This window comes from Triturus cristatus, chromosome 6, assembly GCF_964204655.1.
Source record: "Triturus cristatus chromosome 6, aTriCri1.1, whole genome shotgun sequence".
In the NCBI taxonomy this organism is placed as follows: domain Eukaryota; kingdom Metazoa; phylum Chordata; class Amphibia; order Caudata; family Salamandridae; genus Triturus; species Triturus cristatus.
In genome coordinates this window covers 221,459,850-221,484,579 of record NC_140589.1, presented here as the reverse complement: position 1 = coordinate 221,484,579, position 24,730 = coordinate 221,459,850, and the positions used below count along the sequence as shown (strand labels likewise).

General features: G+C 43.1%; 1 protein-coding gene across 2 annotated transcripts in view; it reads left to right on the top strand.

The window, feature by feature from the left end:
- The window catches only part of LOC146816680 (adhesion G protein-coupled receptor F5-like), an 873,687-nt gene that overhangs the window by 296,216 nt on the left and 552,741 nt on the right, over positions 1 to 24,730 (top strand). For both annotated transcript variants that reach the window (XM_085610573.1, XM_085610572.1), the window contains exon 2: positions 8,621 to 8,746. In XM_085610573.1, the coding sequence (XP_085466699.1) occupies positions 8,642 to 8,746 (105 nt within the window). In that variant the 5' untranslated portion in view covers positions 8,621 to 8,641. The remainder of the gene's footprint in view (positions 1 to 8,620; positions 8,747 to 24,730) is intronic.

Below are 24,730 nucleotides of genomic sequence, written 5' to 3'. Positions count from 1 at the left end.
TCAGGTAGGACCCCTCACTGCTGCATCAAGGCCGCCTCCGCCCATAGCTTTCTTCGTGGGGGCTGCATTGCTTCGCCGTATGCCAAGTTTGCTGGCGGCCATACCTCTTGCAGCACCCCCTTCACGAGGCTTAGGAGAACGCATCAACTTGGGTCTCTTCTGTCTGACTGTGCCGAGAACTGCTCACCACACCAGCATCCTTACAGTGAGGTATCGTACCACCAAGATCTTCTGTACTGCAATGTTCCCAAGCAGGAAGCAATCCAATGACTTGGACTTCATCCCCATCCACCATTCAAGGGTCAGCAATCGGGTGGAAATCTATGCAAAGCCAGTTGGGGTGGTGGGTCTGATCAATCGTCCTCACACAGCTGCCATCTTGCCTCGCCAGGTTTTAGCTGACTTTGGTGGGAAAGGTTTGTGAAAGTGAAAACGCTCCAACTTTAAAAGAAAGGAGAAGATACATAGAATGGGTTGTTTGATAATAAAATATTAGAAAAAAAATTACCAACCTACAGGAATATGATGTCCGAAATATCTTTTACAAAAATATGGGCTCATTGGGTGTAGATCTTCTGTTATTAACTCCAATGGGGTGATATTTTAATAAACTATATTTAGGATACAATATTTCTGTCAGTCAATACTTAGGTTATGATGATATTTTTGGACAATACCTATGGAATGGATATTGACAGCAGAGATGAGGGAAGTAATGTTCTATGAGTTAATTGTTTTAAGAACATAGCAATTTTGGTAATAGAGCTTTTGAGTGTTCATTTGCTTTACTTTTGTGTCATGATAACATGCTAAATTTTATGTGCATTAAGGCTGGTTTTCTTAAAGTTGCAATAAAATATGGTGCCTGTATTGTTAATTATGTAATAGACCTGGCTTACTTAATATGGTTTCCCCCTACCTTTTTTGCCTTCAAACCTCCTGCTTCCGCTGACTTTTTTTTGCTTGCCTTAGGACAATGTGCACTTTACCACTGCTAACCAGTGCTAAACTACTTATGTTGTCTCCTAAAACATGGTAGATTGGCTTATGCCCAATTGTCATATTTAATTTACTGGTAAGTCCCTAGTAAAGTGGCACTATTTGTGCCTGTAAATGTAATGTTACTAGCAAGCCTTAAGCACTGATCGGCCATCCACTTAAGTAGCACTCTAAATATGCCTCAGGCCTGCCACTGCAGCCTCTGTGTGTGCATTTCTAAACTTCCATTTCGACCTGGCAAAATAAACCTTTTGTTAGGTTCAAACCTCCTTTTTTAATGGATATAGGTGACCCCTAAGATAGGCCCTGGACTGCCCCATGGGCAGGGTGCAGTGTATTTAAAACTTTGGACATGTACTCCTAATTTTTACATGTCCTGGCAGTGAAAAACTCTTAAATTTGTTTTAATTACTACAAGGCCTACCTCTCCCGTAGGATAACATTGGAATTGCCTTATTTCATTTTATAAGTGCAATTTCCAAATGAGAACAGGTAACCCCTTCATGTTTGGTGTGTCTTGAATCACAATATAAAATTCTAACTGAAAGTGACACTTTTAGAAAGGCAGTTCGGTCTGGCCTGTTCCCATGAGGCACAGGGTCAAGACTGAATTGCATATGGCTGGGTCTAAACTGGGGTGGCATGGTGAGCAAAAGAATGATGGATTTAACCCAGATCTATTGACTGGGAGTGAATGTATGATTTAGTCAGCATTCCGCTGCAAAAAATGGGGACCCCCTCTCAGGAAAATTGAATTTAAGGCCAGGGAGAAGAGGGGAAAAAACAAACATACAATGAGAACACTACCTCAGGGCCTATATTTCTTTTGTTACCGAAATTGAATTCGACAAGGGCTCAACAATCTGTTAAATAATTTCAATGATGTTAACATGCTTGATTTTACCATCACTGTTTATTTAATTTCTTCATATATTTCATAACAGTTCATTATCTTTCTATTTCATCTTTAGAGCTTTTTTTGGTATTTATTATACAATAAAATTAGACAGTATTTCCACATAGAATTCAAAAAATATTTACACTGTACTGTTCAACAAGAAAAGCCCCGGAAAAAAAACACATACATATGTAAAAAATGCAAAAATCATCCAAACACATACAGACTCATACAACATTCACGCAGAATGAATCTGGGAAAAAGGGGAGACTACAGATTGTAAAATCTCCAAGACCAAATTTGATGTATATGTTCAAAAGGGTCTGAACATAGGGTCGACGCGTGTTTTGGTGGCTTGCGATGAGTAGATTGACCACCTTCTTCAGGACCTTTCCAGATAACCACAAAAATCACACAACATCCAGGGGAACTAAGAAGACATAAAATAACAGATATTATGAGCCCATGATCAAAGTTTTATTTATTGATTGGACCTTGATTTAAAGAAGCATAAAGTGATTTACACAGACCACAAACTAACAATTATTGGTACCCCCATCACCAAAACGTGTGACTCCCAATACTTATCAGTGGGAGTGTTGTAATTATATAACAAACATCACCAGTAGGTAAGAAATCAGAAAAGGGGGGAGCGAAAAGCAACTAAAAAGTGCAAGATGTTGCAGTCGCCTAGTTGTAAAGACTAGAATTTTTAAACCCAGAAAGGAAAGGACACAGCAGATGACTGTATCATGTGCCACTCGTAATGTAGTCTGTGCTGTGCTAGAAGTATGCTTGTTGATACTTACAAACAGTGTAGTTGGCAAGAAGACTGCTGATAAAATGATGCAGCAGCGTCTTTTGAGAACGATATATAATCTATATAGAGAAGATATATTGAGAACTTGAGTGCTCTGTAATAATGTTACTAGTCATAAAGTCAGATGACGTGCCTAATATAGTCTTACCTAAGATGGCCTAGTGGCCTAAAGGCCAATTGATGAAAAATAACTTGTCTTTGCAAAAGCTGGGTCCCAACGTAGACTCAGAGTTAGGAATACATTTTTTTTTTTTAAATTGTGCATTGTTGTAAGTCTCTACATGGAGAAGATATTACGAGAACATAGCCGCTAGGTAATTATGTTGCTAGCCATGATAGCAAAGTACCTGTGGCTGATACAGCCTTACCTAAATTGTTTTCGTGTATCGGTCAAGCAATGAAAACAAATCTTGTTTTCACAAAAGACGCGTCCTATCGGGGACTCAGGTTTCTAAACGAGAAAAGTATGCACTGTTATAAGTATCCCAGAGGAAAACAACTGCTAACAAATTGGGATTGATATGTGACTAACAAATGTGTATGCACCTAATTTAATAACCGTAAACATATGTATTCATTCTCTTATTTCCATAGATGCGTAATAGCCAATGTTGTAATTTCCAACAGCTTTCAACTGTGTGGCATGTGAAGCGATATCCTCATACCAATGGGTCTGTGATATAAATCTATAAAGTGAAAAAAATGTATCTATAAGAGAGAGTTGTGAAGATAAAAACATAAATTCCACATGACGACATGGCAATCTATGTGTTTAAAAACTGTGTATCAGATTATACAATACTGACAGTAGGTCGTAGATGTCTAGTTTGCACAGGGTCACTAGATTTGAGACCAGAGAATCAAATAGTGATCAAGATGAGGTATATTTGAACAGTTCTTATGTGTTTCTCCACATGTAAGAAAATAAGTAGACTGACAGCTCTACAAGGTACTAGAAGTTACGATAGAGCTAGTCACAATGGATAGAAAATAGCCTTCAATTAATGGAGAATACGCAGAGGCTTAACCGGGAATATAACTACAAGAATAAAATTCTTATGCTAACGCTTACCATCTGTATTTGCTCTGCATGAATTCACGGGCCATCGCTCTTCCAACTGAGTAAAGCACAGTAACTGATAATCACTGCTCTATAAGTAGACGCCATCCAGTGAAACAGCGCAAAAAGTTAATTTTCACGTAACGCCACTTGATATCGAAACAGGACTAACAATTACTAGACTTTGGGCGCCATCTTTCAGTGTAATAGTTCAATGTTACACTAAATACAAAGAGATTGACCATTGCAGGGAATTTCAATGTCTTGGAATTTTTTAAGAAGAGAAGAATGATGACAAGAAGTGTGGAGATTGCATATACGAGTCCCTGTGAGGGAGTTTTTAAAGGACCGTAATCTAAACAGAAAGTTAATGTGCACTGTCTAGCCAGACAGTTAGCGTGATTATTAGGACAGGGCATAACTTCAGCCAGGATGTCACATATCATTACTAACGGACCCTTAAGTCTTACATAAGTGCCACAGCAAAGTGACTCAAGTTGACACGACATTGGCATCAAGTTTGTATTGTATGCGAGATTCCTGACGAAGACTAGAATGTGATGTGATCCAGCAAACATGCAAATGGATATTATACAATCAAGTAAAAACATTTTTCCTATATCAAGTATTGTGCCCTAGGCAGAAAGAAACTGACCATTTCTATTAAGGCAACTGTACTGCTAAGATTTAAAGAGGATATTTGGTAACAATAACGATACTGTCAGCATAACCGATAGATAACTATGGGCAGAAAAGATCAAGTTTTGGTGATGTTCCAGACTATATCATCATTTAATCCTTCCTTAACACTATTAAGATGAAAGATCCAAAACGTTTCTATCCTTTTGCGTGTGATTTCTGCAGGCAAGCCTGCCTGGCATTTAACTTTTTCTATAATGCACCACCTCACGTTTTTTTTAGAATGTTGTTTGTCTAAAAAGTGCTGCACTAATGGGGCAGTTATTCTCTGTGTCCGAATTGCAGATTTGTGCTCACTGAATCTCATGCGGAATTCACAACCCGTTTTTCCAATATATGCTAAACCACATGGACAAAATAGTAAATATATGATATTGTGGCTCCTGCAGTTGGTGAGATGCCTGAGTTTGATGTTCTTGTCATTGTACTTAAAAGACTCCGTGACTAATGCTGCATCACAGGCATGGCATGACCCACATTTATGGTTTCCTAATATGGGAGGTGCTCCTGTGAGGGTGCTTTGATACTGAGTCTTGGGCAATTGGGATCTTGTATGTACCAAAAGATCCTTTAGATTACGATTTCTCCTATATGCCACCAACGGTAATTGTAGTTGGGATTCATGTTTGTTGGTGTTAAGAATCTTCCACTTTTTGTTGATCACATTTTTTATTTTATAGTTTAGTGAAGAATTATGTAATCTGATCTCGTGGTGTACGACTGGTACCTTGTTTATATGCATGTCTTACTAGCCAGTGTGGGTAACCACGGTCTAGCAAGCGTTTCTCCATGTTTATGGAAATCCTCCATATTCGTACAATTTCGACGCTCATGAAGAAATTCTCCAAAGGGAATCGAATCTTTCTGGCAAGTCGGGTGAAAGCTCTCATACTGTAGTATAGTGTTCGTAGCCGTATGCTTCCTGAATAGGCTAACTTGGAGTGTGTCATTTGACCCAAAGATTAAAATATCCAAAAAGTCCACCTGTTCCGAACTGTATTTGGCAGTAAACTTTAAATTACTGTCACTAGCATTAAGCCAGGAATGTACTCATGAAGGGTTGCAACATCTCCTTTGCAAATAAAAAAATGTTGACAATAAAACGCTTCCAAAAATGCACATTTTCAAAAAATGGAGCTGCTTCATTGAAGACATTTTTCATCTCCCACTCACCCATATAGGTGTTCGCTATGCTTGGTGCTCAGGATGCCCCCATACTAGTGCCCTTGATTTGTTGATAAATCAGTCCATTGAAATCGAAGAAGTTGTTCATCAGAACTATTTCTAGGCACTGTAAGATAAAACCGTATGGTCTATCTCCTGGGGATCTTTGAAGCAGGGATGCTACTGCCTGTGACGCTTGATCTTGAGGTATGTTAGTGTACAACGCTTCAATGTCAAGCGTTACCAGGATGTCAGTGTAGGAGTTGTATACCTTCAATTTTATTAATAATGTCCTCTGTGTCGCGAACGAAGGAAGCATAGTTCTGAGTCAAAGGGCATAAGTAAGAATCCATATATTTTTAAAGGGGCTCTGTGCTGGAGCCAATAGTGGAAATGATGGGGCGTAATGGGGGATCATCCACATTTTACTGTGTGTTAGGTACCCCATTTAATGCTGGAATTATGGGGCATGATTTGTTGAGGAAGCTGTGTTCTTTGTGGCAGATGAATCCACACTCTAATGCTCTGTGAGTTATATCTTTGATGTGGGCATTTAGCTTTACAAGCTGTCTTGGATGTGATTTTTTATAGTGCTCTGGAACTGGTAACATTTCCAAGATTTTGTTGTTATAGTCGATTTTATATGTGGTCTGTGGAAATAACTTTTAGCTTCTTTGAATCAAGGTCCAATCAATTAATAAAACTTTGCTCAGGGGCTCATAATATCCGTTATTTTATGTCTTCTTAGGTCCCCTAGATGTTGTGTGATTTTTGTGGGTATCTGGAAAGGTCCTGAAGAAGGTGGTGAATCTTCGCAAGCCACCGAAACGCACGTCGACCCTATGTTCAGACCCTTTTCAACATATACATCAAATTTGATCGTGTAGATTTTGCAATCTGTAGTCTCCCCTTTTTCCCAGATGCATTCTGCGTGAATGTTGTACGAGTCTGTATGTGTTTGGATGAGTTTTGTATTTTTGACATATGTATGGGTTTTTTTCCGGGGGTTTTCTTGTTGAACAGTACAGTGAAAATATTTTTTTAATTCTATGTGGAAATACTGTCTACTCTGGTGACTGAGTGAAATTACATAGTGGCAGATATGGTGGAGGCTTGTCCAAATTCAAGGGGCCTTTCAAAGTTGCATGTGCATTTCTTCATGCAGTTGTACTGGAGAATGGAGATAAACAGAACTATAGGCGTGTTGCACTTTATCAGAAAGAGAGTTTTGTAGATGGTGAAGTCGTAAAACATCATGATCAGTCTCTTAGCAATACCTTTATGTTGATGTCTGATGATGACTTGACTCCATCCTCACAAGTGAGCATGGGTGTATATATGGGATGGAGATGCTTCTACTGATTTTGAGTGTCTGGATCCTGATGGGAGGGAGATGAGACTTAGAATGGGTCGTTTTCCTCCATGATAACTCAATGAATATGTTTGTGCTTAAACCTCTTTGGTTCAAACTTTGAATGTAGTCATTTATGTTCAAACACTAGCTAGCTCACGTTTGTCTACTATGATTTGTATGCGATACATTTTTATGACTTAGCTCACAACTTTTTTTTGCCTTATCTTCTCACCTCTTCATCTCCACTGTTTTGTTTCCCATCTTTCCATATTTTGCTATTTTTTTTTAAGGTTAAAAAAAATAAATAAAGGAAGGGAATGTATTATACTTGCGTGTGGCATTTGCATTTTTCATGTAGGGAATGTGGAGTGCCGTTTCCTACTGCGTTCCACATTCCACAGATCTGGTTTTGTCAGTTGAAGGTTGGCCGGCCGATGGGCAGTCACAACTGTTCTGCAGGGAATACCTTATACAATAAAGTTCCTATCGACTTACCTAAGTTATTGAAAGTGGTATTTTCAGCTTCCAAGAAAGACCAATGAACTTCAGTACACATTGCATGGCTTTTCCAACCAGGGAGTGGGATCAGACATTGATTTGGTGAACGCTGGCGGAGGCAGGGGGGGGAGTTGGTGGAGGGCAAGGGGGGAATCAGTGCTACTCTCTTCTTTTTGGCACTGCCAGGCATATTTTAAATTCTGTTACCCATAACTAAGACAGGATGCTGATGGTAGACTGCACTTGAGCAGCAAGACCGAATTAACCATGATTTAATTTGTTGACCTGCTTTTGGGAGCCCTGGCACCCTCTGTGTTTCAGTTATTATTGCTCTCTGCCCCTTCATTTTCAACAGTGATTGTTAGTTACTTCAATATGTTACAGTTACACATTGAGTACTTTGTGTGAGCATGCAGGAACACATTTAACATATTTTAGGTCTACCCAAAGGGTAGCTTTCATTGTTATATCAGCGTTTCGTAATCCAAAAAAATCATAAATGAAAAAGTGCATACCTTAATACATATAGCAAGGCTTTGGGACAGCCATCTTCATCCATTGGTCTGTTCAACTCTCATTCACATTGTGCTCCTGCACATCACAGTATACAGCATTGGTCAATAGGTTAGCCCACTTCAAGCATTGGATCGTGCAAATGTGAGCGATGGCATTTTTTTTATCATGTTCACATCCACCCGAAAAGAAGCACATGTCAGTGCTACAGCTAGTGGGCTAATAGTTTATTTTTGGCAGTGCTCTTTTCTTTCCATTCTTTTTATTTTCTTTTTTGTGATCCATGTGCGTCTTCAAGTTACATTATTTCAAAGTGTAAAGTACATTTTCTTGGACCAACAAGTATCATATTGTTCTGTGATGCACACCAAAACTTAAAAGGGTTTCCATGCCTGTTCTAAGTACATTTACCTACTCAGTAGCAGATTATAATGATTTGAATGACTATATTTTTAAAATGTAAACTTTTTAAGGATAAGGTTTCTTTCAGGTGTGGTTTGTTTCTTTATGTTCATTCACTTAATGAGATTAATTATTCATGTACACACTTTTGTTGATGTTGTTTTGGATATAATGTATATGTCATGTAACAAGTTGTTTTTCCCTTTTATGCAGTGATTTAAAAGGAGAAGAAAAATGAAATCATGTTGGATAGTCATGCTCTGGTCTTTATGTCTTTTCTTCACTGCATCATCTGCAAATGCACCTGAATGGAGTGTAAATGCACTCTCTTCTGCAGACGTAAGTCAAGTGAATTTTCTTTTTATGTTATTATCAACTGATTTTGATTACAAGCATGGTAACACACAGTTTCCCAAAGACAGAGAATGGGCAAAACCCTTTGATACATCTGGCCCTATGTGTGTATGTGGTTTTGTATACCGCAAACCTAGTTGGATGGTAGCGGAGCAACGGATAGGGTCAGAGGCAGTGGTGCAGTCAACAAGCTATTGGAGGCATAGCTGAGTTCTGAGAGTGAAAGCAAAGGGTTACTACATCTACACTGTCTTTGATGACACTCCTCAATACCGAATACCACTACATTTATTATACAAATCTATAGAAGATAAAAATAATGTAACCATAGTTGGGGAGCCCTGCAGGACCTGACATCATTAGTATGTCATGATCTCAGTGCCTATGGTGAGTCTATTTTCATGGTTGTATGATAGAAGCACACATGGTTAAACCGCACTTGCCTCTACCACATAGCCCAAACCACGAATGCATCTTAACCACGCTTCCTTTACCACACAATTTCATGGTATAGGCATTAATGGTAAAGGGGTATGTGTGGCTAAGGTCTCCACTACCCCCACCCTCTACCCCTGACCGCCCCCCACCCTGAGCTGTTCCTAAAACCCTGCCCCTTTACTAACACTAACCCGACCCTCCCATCCCTGTGCTGACTCTACCCATTTGCCTCTCCTTGCTCTAAGGCCTAAAACCCTGTCCCTTAACTTACAATACCCCTGCCACCCACTGCGCTGTCCCTTAAACTACCCCAACCCCTTTCACTGCCCTGAAACCTACCCTGAACCCCCGCCCTAAAAACTACCCTGACTATCCATTCCCCTCCCACTGCCCTAAGGCCTAAAATCCTGCCCCTCTATTACACTACCTCCTGACCCCGTGCTGTCCCTTAAACTACCCCAAACCCTTTAACTGCCCTGAAACCTACCCCAACCCCGTGCCACTCACTGCACCACAGCGTTTTCCTGCTTCCGTCTTCCGTCTAGCCAGCAGCTAGACCATGCCCTGCGTTTTACCACGCAAATGCATGGTTTAGGCATATGCGTTGTTAAGGCAAGCGTGGTTGCACTTGCTTGGTTGGAACACGTGTGGTTAAGACCACAGTATTCTGCGTGTTCCCCTGTTTTGATTGGTGACCTTTGACATTTGGCTGTCTTTTATGACACCATATATCTGGCGAAGTAGAATACTGACTGACCGATGCCAGGTTTTGTGAGTAATGCAGAGGGTCTTCAGTTCAAACCTTGTTGGTTGACAGGAAATGATGTACCGTAAATGAGGGTGAGGTACAGTCCTTGCATATCAGACTCAGGTTGAATGGTCATGTAGGATTATGCACTCATAGCTTGGAATATGATGTGGCGGGAATGTCTTTATCCAAGTTTGCTATTAAAAAAAGGATGTTGCATTTCATCTGATGCAAAAAAGCAAGATTCTGTGTAGGATGCAAAGTTTGTAGAATGAATGAATGAATGAAATATTATTTATAATGCGCAACTATGCCCAGTGGGCGTCAAGGCGCCTAAACCAAAATATAGAGCTGATAGCAGACAGAAACAGAACCTACTGGTATGCCTTAATAAAGAGCCAAGTTTTCAAGGACTTCCTAAAGAGGTCAAGGGAAGGAAGTCGTTTGATTTCAAGGGGGAGTGAATTCCACATTAGAGGTGCCAATATGGAAAAAGCTTTGGACCCCCATCTAACCTTCTTGGCTCTGGGGATTACCAGTTGGTGTTGCTCGCTGGAACGTAAATATCTACTCGGAACATATCTGGTAAGTAATGAACCAAGAGCATCAGCCGAGCCTGCAGTTAGAGCCTTAAATGTAAGGCAAAGAAGTTTGAAAGTGATCCTTGACGGAATGGGGAGCCAATGGAGGTTCTTCCTCGCTAAGGTCATTGATGACAACCAGGGCAAAGCGAGGGCAAACCGCGCTGCAGCGTTCTGTATGACCTGTAGACGCTGGAGCAAGCCCTTGTTGGCCCCGGCGTACACAGAGTTACAGTAATCGAGCCTTGAGCCAACAAGGGCAATCACCACCTGTTTCCGCGCCTGAGGGGACAAATAATTCACAATCCTTTTTAGGGTCTTGATGACACCCCAACAGGTCGCCACCGTTCTATTCACCTGTAGCTCCATGGAGAGCTGGGTGTCAAAGATGACACCTAGGTTTCTAGCAGATTTGGTAGGTATAGGGCAGCTGCCTAAAGAGGGGGGCCACCAGTCATCTGACCATATGTCCTGGTCCTTGCCAAAGACCAGGACCTCTGTCTTGTCCCCGTTCAACTTTAGGGAGTTGGAGACCATCCAATCTGCAACAAGTTGCATGCAGGCCCTAAAGTTAGAGGCAGTTTTACTGACAGAGTGGGTCAGGGATACCATAATCTGCGTGTCGTCCGCATACGACACTACCTCCATCCCCTGAGATCTTACAAGTCTTGCAAGGGGGGCCACATAGATGTTAAACAGGGTCGGGCTCAATGCCGACCCCTGTGGCACCCCACATTGCAACGACTTGACAGGGGAGAGGTATTCACCTAGCATGACACGTTGCTCTCGATGTTGTAAGAAGGAGCTCATGAGACTGAGCGCTGGTCCGACTACCCCTGCCTCCCTTAACCTGGATGTTAAAGTCAGGGGAGACAGGGTGTCGAAAGCTGCTGAAAGATCAAGCAGCACCAGTACGGAGGTAAGACCCAAATCTACTTTTCTGCGGATGTTATCCATGACTTTTGTCAATGCAGACTCCGTGCTATGTAGCTTTCTAAAGCCGTGTTGGGACCCATCCAAGAAGCCAGAGGCGTCGAGGAAGTTCGAAAGATGGAAGTTCAAGTGGGTCTCCAACATCTTAGCAGGGGCTGGCAGCAGAGAGATGGGTCTAAAATTTTTCAGCACTCCAGGGTCCAAGGTGGTCTTTTTCAAAAGCGGCTTTACGATGGCTCTCTTCCAAAGTGATGGAAAAATGCCCTGTTCCAAGGCTCCATTCATTACCTCAAGCATCGGAGGAAGAATGATTTCTCTGCAGTTTTTAAGCACCTTGAGGGGCAGTGGGTCAAGGGGAGATGAAGATTTAGTTTTATCCAACAGGCTGTTGAGATCTTCTAGCGTAAGAGCCGGGAAGTGTTCAAGGGACTGAGGGGAATCTACATTCCAGGCCTCCAATCGTGTGATTTGCACGGAATCCTCCAAACTGAGTGAGTTCCTCTGCGTCTTTAGGGCTGTGTAAATATCGTCTATCTTTGTATAAAAAAAGTTCGATATATCGTCACATAGCTCCTGGGAAGCAACTACTGGATCAGGAACCTGAAGGGAGCAAAGGGAGTCTACAATTTTAAAAAGCTCTCTGGAGGATGTTAACGAACAGGTTAAGTTAGAAAAATAGTCCTGTTTTTCCTTAATGATTCGCTTTCTATACTCCCGTAGTAGACTCTTATAGCCTTCTCTATCTTTTAAATCCCAAGATTTACGCCAGCCACGTTCCTTCTGTCTACATTTTTGTCTGAGCAACCGCAGATCGGCAGAGAACCAAGGGGCGGATGGCTTCAGTCTAGCTGCAGATTTAAAGGAAGGGGGGGCTAGCTCATCAGCAGCTTTAATAATGGCATCAGTTAAATCTTGAGCCGAGTCATCAACCTTCTGTTTAGTTGAAATACTGATGTTGCGGATAAAAGGTGCAAGTGTCTCCTTAGTAAAATTTTTGAAGCTCCTTTTAGATTGTTTTTTACCGGTGTCAGCCGTGACATCAGGACAGGAAATGTCTAGGGACAGCGGGACTGCTAAATGGTCAGACCATGTAATTGGTACCGGCAAACCGACTTCTAGTCTGGAATCGTTGGTGAAGATCCCGTCAAGGGTGTGCCCCGCCTGGTGGGTCGGATGAAGAACGAGTTGGACAAAATCACATGCCTCCAAGGAATTAATCAGAGAGGAGGTGTCTTTTGATATAGAGTCCTCTAAATGGAAATTGATGTCGCCCAAAATGGTAAAGTAAGGCCTACCAAAATAGGGTTCTAAAATTCTAAAAAGTTCTGGGCAGAAGTTAACTCTAGACCCAGGGGGTCTATAGAGTAATATGCCAGAAAAAGAGCTCACCGGAGTGTGCGTAATACAAAAATAAAGCGCTTCAAAAGGATCTGTAGAAACTGATACAGGTTTTATTATGCAGGAGAGAGTAGATTTAAAAAGAATGGCTATTCCACCTCCTCTACAACGTTCTCTGTCTAATCTTAGAAAGGTGTATCCTTCAGGTATAGCCAAAAGCAAATCATGACCAGCGGACTCAGAAGCCCAAGTTTCAGTGACAAAGACCCAGTCTGGATTCCTCAAACTGACGAAATCATGAAATTCGATCCCATGTTTAATCAGGGAACGAGCATTGACCAAAAAACCCTGTTTGGGTTGACAGATGTGGCTGGTAGACTGAAGAGGGGTAGCACGAGTACCGGATTGAGTAGGACGAGTAAAAAAGCTATTGCAAGAGGGACATAAACGGGCCCGGCTCAGGACTTCAGGTCTAAGCCGGTGATGGCAACAAAGTGCACAAGGTCTCAAAGAAAGAAGAGTACCATACAGAATCTCTAATGGAGGGGAAGGATGAACGTCGGAGGGCCCAGGGTCCAGCCCGTCCTGCAGCGCGTCCTCAACGCGGACGGGCGCAGACGGGCTGAACTCTGGCGTAACTCCGGCGTCAGTCTGGCGTCCCCGCAGCGCGTCTGCATGATTCTCTTAAGTATCCGCCTAGCGTCCTCCTGGCGACTAGAGCGCGATACCAGCCAATCAGCGTTAGTGTTGAGCCATCCCCATCCAAGATGGCGCTGAAAACGGACCTGCGCCGGGAAGCGGACCCGCCAAACAGCGGTGGGTGTCCCAATTTAAATGCAAGTAAGGGCCAGGTGCAATAAGCGCTAGTTAAAAGCAGGGTATAATAAATGAGGAATGTAAAATAAATGACACAAACGAGGCAATATTAAAAACGAGCAGCAGCTCGGTTCCTGCAGTGCATTAAGAACATGCACAGATCAGCTGCCAGCTATAGAGAGAGAGCAGGAGATTTACCTCTCTTAAGTATCCGCCTAGCGTCCTCCTGTCGACTAGAGCGCGATACCAGCCAATCAGCGTTAGTGTTGAGCCATCCCCATCCAAGATGGCGCTGAAAACGGACCTGCGCCGGGAAGCGGACCCGCCAAACAGCGGTGGGTGTCCCAATTTAAATGCAAGTAAGGGCCAGGTGCAATAAGCGCTAGTTAAAAGCAGGGTATAATAAATGAGGAATTTAAAATAAATGACACAAACGAGGCAATATTAAAAACGAGCAGCAGCTCGGTTCCTGCAGTGCATTAAGAACATGCACAGATCAGCTGCCAGCTATAGAGCTATAGAACACATTGTTAGTGGAGCTATTTACTTGTGGTACAACAAAAAGGTCTGCATTAAGTGTTTGTCATTGGCTGAAGATATTATGGGAGAGAGTTGGAGGTATTGGATAGGTCAAGTGAACGTAAGCAAGGTGCAGCCCATTCCAGTTGAAAGCCACATGACCTCCTACTTTAAGCACTGAAACAAAACTAGTTGTTTACTGAAAAGACCCGGATGAGATATTGAGGGCATAAACCTCAACATGTTAGCAATACAAGCAACAGGAATACCCTGTTAATGAAGAAGAATTATTGGTAAAGAAAATAAATGTTAATATGGACGTTAGAGTCGTGGCCCAGTGAACAACAAGGTGGTGGCTCATTAACCCCTTGAGTGCCCATGACGAGATGGTCTCGTCATGGGCCGCGGTTGCGCTGTGCCCATGACGAGATTATCTCATCATGAGCCCCGCCCGCTAATGAAACGCCCGGCACAGGGCGTGGAAAGGGCGGGGCACTCAAGGGGTTAAAGATCTCCCAGGCTCTTCTGTGACTTCCTTGAATTTGCATCCTGCGCACATCCTGAGGAAGTGCTGAAAACGAGCCTGAAGCATTCCTAGGCCAGTTCCTGTCACACAGGTGTGTGTGGTATAGGAGGTGTCTCCAGAGTTTAAAGCTTTAATTTCTGATTGTAGTGAGACCTTGTTCTCTGCGCGGATCATGGCCTTGCTGGACCACTAGAGATATGTGAGATGTGAGCCATGCAGATGGTGGTAAACCCTGGTAGGTACACCTTCCCTGTGTGTTCAGACTGAGCTATCAAATTGTTAGTGAGCACAAGAAAACATAGCCGAAGCGAGTTACAGTTATGCTATCACAATAATTTCTGTTCCACACTCCCTCCCTCATGTGCTCTTTATTTGTGTGATCTTAAGACATATCAGTAGTCATTGGTCCATTCACTTTCGAGTCCATATTTTCATCATAATATTAACTATCGTATGACCGCTAATTGCCTCATCCCTAATATTACCACTATGGCGAATATAGCTATTTCCCTTGCCTCAACCATTGTATCAAAACACACAAGATGATGGACGGAATGTTGCACATTGGCAAAACATTCACCCCCAGTCACAGATCTGGGTTTAATCCATCGTTATTTTGCTCACCACGCCATCCCAGTTCAGACATGGCCATATGCAAATCAGTCTTGACCCTGTGCCTCATGGGAACAGTCCAGCCCGAACTGCCAAGCCATGTCTTCCCTGGACCGGAATCAAGCATCCTAGGACCGGTTTCGGGGTTTCACCCCTCTTCAGCCAGGATAGCTTGACTCCAGTAAACTAGTATATGTGACTATTGGTGTCTATAAATGAGTTTATGTGAGAGTGAGAGATTGGAAGAGTTCCTGTATGAATAAGTATGTGTTTCTATAAGTGATTGTTTAAAAGACTAAGTATGTGTAAGTTTCTGTAGAAGTAAGTGTGGTTTTGTGTGTATAACTGTATATACAAGTAAATGGATGTTTGATTCTTTATTAGCATGAGTGACTATGTGTGTGAGTAACTCTATGGATGAGTGGTGTTGTGTAACAGGATGTATAGGTGTATGAGTACATATGATGAGTGAGTACATGTATGAGTGACTGTATAGGACTGTTGGTGAATAAGTGGATGTGTATGTGGATCTTAGAATTACTGAATAGGTTGTTGTAACTGGTATTAGTATGTCCATTGTTTTGAAAATTTTAGTTTCTATTTTTGAATGTGTGTATCAAAGGTTATCTTAGGGTGAGAGTAGGTCTGCCACTCTATCACAAGGATGATGTCATCAGTGATGTCATGAGTGATGTCATTTGAGATGTCATGAGTGATGTCACTGACCATGTCATGAGTGATGTAATATGTGACGTCATCAGCAGTGCATTGTGGGCGCGCGAGTTATAGTTAGCTGAACTAACTATAACGGGGGAATTTCAATGGTTTTGTACGAGTGAAAAGTCCAGCTAACTAGAACACCCCTGAAATCTATGTTTTTTTCAGTGAATTTCTAAGGTTTTTTAAATGCTAATTCCTAACTATAACGTGCCTGAAACCTATGGTTTTTCAGTGAATTTCAAAGGTTTTTTAAATGCTAATTTCTAACTATGCCTACAGAAATAGGACATGTGAAGAAAGAAGAAAAAACGCCCAGAAAGAAAAAAAAAGAAATGCAGAAAGAAGCAACAGAAGTCCTCAAAGAGGAAGAAAAGTGAAGGAAGAAGGATAACGTCCAGAAAGAACAAACAGAAGAGCAGAAAGAAGCCGTGTTGCAAAATCATCCTGTACCCTCAACTTTTTCAGATGGATACTGGTGGTAGCTGAGTCTGACTAACCAGTCCTAGAGCTAGTGCTATGTTAAAATACACTTAAAATACAGTGAAAACCCCTACATACACTAGGGAACACTATGCGTTTCGGTCCCCCTGTGATTAGCATGACCTCCTCTGTAAACCCCTAGTATATAATAGGGCAGGGGGATTAAAACTACCTCTTAAAACGCTCCACAGGGCGTGTTTGGACACGTGACCTCAGGCCCCATCCCCTCCCTTCCCCACTGTGTAAACACGCCCTGTAGCTGTTTTAAGTTGGGAGTTTAAGTCCCCTTGAATCCTGATGGTCCCTAGGGTCCAACTAGCCCACTAGGTACCTCCAGTAAGTGCCACAGAGCTGCGTTGCAGAGAGATGTAAAAAGGGGCACGGCCTAGACCACCTCACTGCAACGCAGCGCAGTGGCGCTTACTGGAAGCACCTGGTGGGCTAGTTGGCCCCCAGGGTCCCTCAGGATTGAAGGTGAATTATTTCCCCAACTTAAAACGTGCCATAGGGCGGGTTTGCACACGTCACCTCAGGCTCCGTCCCCTCCCTTCCCCACTGTGTAAACACGCCCTGTGGCCGTTTTAAGTTGGGAGATTAAGTCCCCTTGAATCCTGAGAGGTCCCTAGGGGCAAAATAGCTCACTAGGTACGTCCAGTAAGCGCCATTGCGGTGAGGTGTAAAAAAGGGCACGGCCTGCACCACCTCTCTGCAACGCAGTGTAGTGGCGCTTACTGGAAGGACCTGGTGGGCTAGTTGGCCCCCAGAGTCCCTCAGGATTGAAAGGGAATTATTTCCCCAATTTAGCCAGTGCTATGTTAAAAGACACTTAGAATACAGTGAAAACACCTACATAGACTAGGGAACACTATGCGTTGAGGTCCCCCTGTGATTAGCATGACCTTCTCTGTAAGCCTCTAGTATATAATAGGGCAGGGGGATTAAAACTACCTCTTAAAACGCTTCACAGGGCGTGTTTGCACACATCACCTCAGGCCCGTCCCCTCCCTTCACCACTGTGTAAAACGCGGCCTGTGGCCGTTCTAAGTTGAGAGATTAAGTCCCCTTGAATCCTAAGGGTCCCTAGGGTTAAACTAGCCCACTAGGTACCTCCAGTAAGTGCCACAGAGCTGCGTTGCAGAGAGGTGTAAAAAGGGACATGGCCTCAGAACACCTGTCTGCCATGCAACTCCCTGGCGCCGACTGGAGATACTTGTTGGGCTAGTTGGCCCTCAGGGACCCTCAGTATTGAAGGGAAATTAATTCCCCAACTTACAACTCGCCAGGGGGCGCGTTTGCAGTGTGCTGCAAGGCGGCGGCGTGGCCTCCGGCACGATGGCGGTCTTTTATTTATTTATTTTTTAAGAAGGGGGGCTGTTTGGCCCCCCTTCTTTTTCTAATTTTTGGCCCTGGGGACCCCATCCCCCAGGGCCTGCCCCCTAATTTATTTTTTAGAAAAAAAGAAATTTGGAAGGGGGCTGCGTGGCCCTCCTCCCGAGGCCTTAATCGGACCCCAACCTCCAGTGCATGGCCTTTTTTATTCTTTAGGAGGGGGGCTCCGTTGCCCCCCTCCTCAGACCACTTATGGCCCCAGGGACCCCATGCCCCGGGCCGGCCTTTGTGTTTTTTATATTTTTATATATTTATAGAAACACGTAGCACATGCTGGACAAACCGTACGTACCTATCACCATGATTTGCGTGATATTCATTAAAAGGCGACTATGCATCCACCTGGAATGTATTTACACCGCTAGTGAAGCTCTGACGTGTCTGACGCCCTACCGTGTCTAATCCTGGCGCCCCCGCCGGTGGGTACTCTCCAGTTATACACCCTTGTCGTTTATTTATACAAACATGGGTAGCTATTGATGGGCACATTTAATACACACGCACACCAAGCCATTCAACGGGGATTCGACAGGGAAGACATGGCTTGGCAGTTCGGGCTGGACTGTTCCCATGAGGCACTGGGTCAGACTGATTTGCATATGGCCATGTCTGAACTGGAGTGGCAGAGTGGGCTAAAGAATGGTGATGGATTAAACCCAGATCAGTTGACTGGGGGTGAGTGCTTGTAATGTTCAACACTCCGTCCATCATTTCCTTTGGTTTTTGCTTTGTTCGCCATAAGTTGGCAGGGTATGCTCAGACGTGAGTCCCTTGCTCACTTTGCCACTGGATTCAAGCAAGCCTGGCTGAAGACGGCTGAAATGCCAGAAACCGGTCCTAGGAAGCTTGTTTCCGGTTCAGGGAAGACATGGCTTGGCAGTTCGGGCTGGACTGTTCCCATGAGGCACAGGGTCAGACTGATTTGCATATGGCCTGTGTGAACTGTGTGGCAGAGTGGGCTAAAGAACGGTGTTGGATTAAACCCAGATCAGTTGACTGGGGGTGAGTGCTTGCAATGTTCAACAACCGTCCATCATTTCCTTTGGTTTTTGCTATGTTATAACGCACAGCGCTATGCCATACATATTACAATCTGGGATCCATATCTTTGTCACAGTGCATATGCAACGTTACACTCTCCGGCACATATTTTATATTACAACTTTAGAGGCTAGTTAGGTTACACAACACTGCCCTGTGCATATTACACTCCAAGGTGCATATCGCATAGCACGCGCTAGTGCCTGTGCTATCTCGCGCTCTCCAATGAATCTGTCATTGCTCACAATGTATTGCATATTATATTTCACGCCCCGGTTCATTTTATATCACACTTTTTGGTGCATAGTTTATACCATACACTATATCTAGTTTTCATTTTCAATCGTGCTCTCAGGACTATATTCTATATAACACTGCGTTAACCTACCCTTTTCACGGGCATTACATTTTGCGATGGGGAGTGGAGGGTCAGGGGGTGTTTCTGCCAAGTGTGCCCGGAGTCACAGTCACAAACATCCTCTTCTTCCTGAATAAAAGTGAGATTATGCTGCATACTTATTCATATTTTAAGTAGTTCGCAAAGACACACATTTTAAAAACAATAAAGTTCCTAATACCTGCCTTCTCTGAACAGTTAGCTGGCTGCCCCATCCACCTCCTCCCTGTCCTCTGTTGTCTGAATCCATGGACTAGCCTCCTCCCTCCTGCCATGCATATTCTGATATGCTGCCATTGCACTCCATTTAGCATGATGTACCAGTCCACTCCTCCTGCCCTCCATTGCCCAATTCTATGCCCCATCATTGACCTCCTGCTTAGCCTCTGTGCTTAGCTTGCTGCCCCTATTCTCCTTCCCCCTGCCCTCCGATGTCTTTGTGCATGACCCTGCTCCATCCTTTTTGCCCACCATGTTCCATGGACCTGCCACTCCTATCTACTCTGAGTGTTCTGCTGATCTGCCACTCCCCTCCCACCTGCCTAGCATTGTCAGATAAATGTAAGCTGTCCATGCCACCTCCACCCTGCCTGTCCACATTCTATGCACCTATCCCCTTCCTCCTGTCCTCCATGGTCCATTTTACTGCCACACCCTTCTGCCCTCCCTGGTCTGTTGTGCTACAACTGCTCCTCCTGCCTGCCCGGCGTGGTCTGTTGTGAGGCCCCTTCCCCTGCACTCTCTTGTCTGTGCCCAGGTCCTGACCCTCACTTCTATCCTCCATGGTTCTTTGTGCATGCCCCTACACCCTCCTTCTTGCCCATCATAGCCATTGTGCTGCCACTAACCCTCCCACTTGCCATGCATGGTCTTCTGTGCTGCCATGGTCCCTCCCACCTTCCCTGTGTGGTCAGCTAGCTGCCCCTGACCCCCTACCACCTTCTCTCCATGGTCTGTGTGTGTGCCATCATAGTCTCACTGTTGATCTTCATGGTGTGTCTTGCTTCTAGTGCCCATTCTGCCTGACCTCCATGGTCATCTTGCTGCTCCTGCCCTGCCCCCTTGCCCCCAGCCCTCTGTTTCCATGTGCAGACCCCTATTCCCTCCCTCCTGGCTTGTGTGTTCCATTGTAATGCCCCTGATCCGTCCCTCCTGTCCTTTATGGTCTGTTATGCTGCAGCTTTTTCTCCTGTCTGTCCATTATGGTCAGCTAGCTACCATTGCCTCTTTCCCCTCTGTTCTCTGTTGTCCATGTGCATGGTCCTGTCCCCTCCCGATTGCTTTCTATGGATTGTTGTGCTGCACTTCCGTCCCGCATGCCCTGTGTGGTGTATTGTGCTGCTGCAAACCCTGATGCCTGCCCTGTAGGGTCATTTTGGTGCACCTCGCCATGTCCCTCCTGTCCTCTGTTATCCGAGTCCATGTCCCTACCCCAATTCCTCCTGTCTTCCATGATCCAATGTACCATACTTGCGAACATTTTGAACTTGGTAAGAGGGAGATTTTGAAAACAAACTGGGGTATTGATTTTCCCCTTTGAGTTACACTGAAAAAGAGGAGATTGTAGACAGGTGACAGATCAAATAAAGCCCATTTGAGCTTAAAAACATTGGACGTTGCCTGACTGAATCGGGTCTGTTGGCATGTATGGATGTACTACCACTGCCTCCTCCTTCTGCCCACATGGTCTATTATATTGCCACAGCCTCTCTTGCCAGTCCTGTACTGTTGGTTTGTTGCCCCTGCCCCCCTTTCCACTGCCCTCCATAGTCTGTTTCGCTGCCACTGCCCTTCCTGCCTTCCCAGTGTGGTCAAATTGTTTCCTCTGCACCCTCCTACCTGCCTTCAATTTTCAGAGTCTGTGCCCCTGGCCTCTGCCTCTCAACAGTATCCTAATGAACAACTAGATTGCTAACATTCTATATTTTTTACAAAAGTGTGGAACACCTGACGTCATCTTGATGTAATCAAAACTGTAATACCTAGAGCATTTCCTTTAGAAATTACATATATGAGAGGGTCTTATTGGCATCAAAATTATGGTTAGTGCTCTAAAAGACTAAAATAAGGACATATTTTCTGAGTTTTCAAATAGCGACAAAGCACTTTTAAATTATTTGTTATCTTTATGTTTTTTTATCCAGTTGACCACTTGATTAAATGTTGCACTTAGGGGAGAGGATGTGGTGTTACTTCCAGAGCTGCAGACTTTGCAACTGGGGAACCAGGTTGGAGTTTCTGCTTCAGCTCGACATTCTGTGATTCTGTTCAAATCACTTAATCTCCCCATGTCTACAACCAAAATGAATTTGTGCTTGTGTGATGTAACCAATGCTCATGTAAAGCACTCCAATACCTGACAAGTCTGCACTATATAAAACTGCAAAAACACAAAAAATAAAAAGTGTTTTGCACACTTCTGTCATTGGGCTACATGTGGGCTACATCTGGGTGATGTTTGTGCTGCATTTGGGCCTCTTTTGTCTCTGGTGGCCATTTTGTGAGATTTATTTGTTATGAAGTTTCCTAATTTCCTCATTTACTGCAGCCTCCTCAGTAGGAAATGCTTTCAGTTTTTTTACTTTGAATCCATCAAGAAGGTATTCAGATATGTCACACATTTGCCATAAATTCTGAATGTTAGCACTCTAGTTGCTCATTAGATCACTGTAGTAAAGCTACTGCTCACCGCGGAAGTCTGCTGCTGGTATTAAAAGTGCATGTTTCAGTCTGCATGTCAGAATATTTTAATGAAATAGAAGAGGATTTGAGAAGTCAAAATGTGCCCTAATTTTTCTTTCTGCAGCACTAATCATAATTTCTATGGCAAAATGAACCCCCTCATTTTGTTCCTTTTCAAATTAAATGTTTTAAGTTTTACCACTTTATTCCAATCAAGATGGCTTCAGGTGGGCCTTACTTTTGTCATAAGTAAGACTGTTAGCGCTCTAGTTGTTCTTTAGAACACTCTGGGACATTCTGTCATTGGACTATACTTGGGCTACATCTGGGTGATATTTGTGCTACATTTGGGCTCTTTTGTCTCTGGTGGCCATCTTGGGAGACTTATTTGTTATGAAGTTTCCTAATTTCCTCATTTACTACAGTCTCCTCTGTAGGAAATACTTTCAGTTTTTTACTTTGATTCCATCAAGAAGGCATTCAGATGTGTCACACATTTGCCATAAATGCAGAAAGTTAGCATTCTAGTTGCTCATTATATCACTGTAGTAAAGCTACTGCTCACCAGGGAAGTCTGCTGCTGGTATTGAAAGTGCATGTTTCAGTCAGCATGTCAGAATTTTTTAATGAAATAGAAGAGGATTTGAGAAGTCACTCAAAATGTGCCCTAATTTTTCTTTCTGCAGCACTAATCATACTTTCTATGGCAAAATTAACCCCCTCATTTTGTTCCTTTTTAAATTAAATGTTTTAAGAGTTACCACTTTATTCCAATCAAGATGGCTTCTTATATATATATATATATATATATATATATATTACCTACTGGCAGTTTCCAGTAGGTAGTTATAGTTAGGACCTATTATCCATAGGAAATCTGCAACATTCTATTTGGAATAACTTTGGCGCCGGTTAACAAATCTTCGTGAAATTTTCAAAACTCGTGGCCCTCTCCAGTCCGCTCCTATCCTGAAAGTCTCAGGGTGATTTGTCAAGGGGGCCGAGAAAAAAGGGGGGTCCCAAAACTTGTTTTCCCCATGCAATTTTCCAATAGGACATTTAGTCGCAGCTACAGCCCGAACTGCTGAACAGAATTACACCAAATTTGGTAGACAGGTAGACCTTGGTTCAGAGTCATGCCTTTTGCTTAAATGGTGTAAATCCGTTCAGTAGTTCCTGAGAAAATCAAAATCACATATATATCTGGGCGGGGTCTAACCACACATCTCATCATGAGATCTGATTGGCTGTCAGCACTTCATCCAAGAAGTGTTGGCAGCCATCTTGGGACCAATATACATGATAGTGATCCAGCGTAAAATCAGGTAACGGGGAACAACCCGTACCAATATCCTCCCTGCGTCACAGACTCGACGTCACACTAACTCATTAACACATGCAGTCATTGGTGGGGCCCATAACACCAACACTCACAATTTACTTTAACACTGGTCTGCACACACAGGAGGGATGAGTGATTCAAACGCTGGCCATGTGAGGGGAACACCTTATAACTTATAGGGAAGGAAAAGTTATTTTACAAAATATACATTAACGCTCTTCGCCTACAGATCCTTAATCCTAAAACATCAAGGCACTCCTCCCACTTGGTCAATGGACCAAATTAGTTGGATTGGTTGATGGTGATTTAGAACCAGCTAAAACACATTTTAAGACTTCAGAATTTATCTCTTAAATGAAAAACTCACAACTCATGATTTCTCGTTAATCAATAATTGTTTATCTAAAATTTTATAATTATCTTAAATTACATTTGTCTCGTCCAAGTTTGAAAATTGATATCAAAATTTGAGTCAATCGCAGAACATCATATTTACCTAATCTGGCTACTTGGAGTCCTCTAATTCATTGGCTTTGCATAATTTTGTCGTAAATTGTCCAAAGGCAGGCCAAAGCTCAAAGTTCTTTGCTCAGCACGTTACAGTCCCAAAGATCGGCAAAGGACTAGAGACGTGCAAGCATCTATCATTGCCCGTAGATTTAGGAAAGGTTTGCAGTCATCAGATGATCGGGCAGCATACGGACCTTCAAGGATGCAGGAAAACGCAACGTAACGTAGCGCAAAAAGAAGCAAAAGGTGACGTGTCTTCCCTCTCTATTCTAGTACTCCTTTTTATAATACAATGAAGTAAAGAAGATACAATTTAAAGTTTTAGGACAGTCGTGATCGGCTGGTTGAGATCGTCTGATGCAAGTTTTAGGTTCTCAGTACAGTTCGAGGGGTGAGGTCATTGGTTAGTCCAAAAGTCGGCTTGTTCCGGTTTATTGTAAGGTTGATTGTTCTCCTATCTTGGCAGATATCCCGTTTTCTGGCCTTGTCCGGGTACATGGTGAACAAAGGTCGCAACGAGGTTTAGGAGATTTCTCCCACATGCGTAGTTCACTCCGCGCCTCATGGAACAGTGGCCACTTCATCGTGTGGAGTTAGCGGCCATCTTTGATTTAGGCCCAAATGCCAACTTAAGCGAAACATACACAAAAGAGTAATTAATACATGGAAATAATGAATCTAATGTTAACCCCTTACTAATCCCTCTATGTGCTTGTATTTATCTAGCATATAGCAACATTTAAAGCCATTATATTCACCTCCTCGTGGGGCAACATCACAAAAGCAACATATATCATGCAGTATTCTATTTACCACATATACTATTGTTAATAGGCGTAAAGATTTTAGTTATAAAGGTTATTTAGCCATGCAAAATGCAAATCCCACGTGTAATTC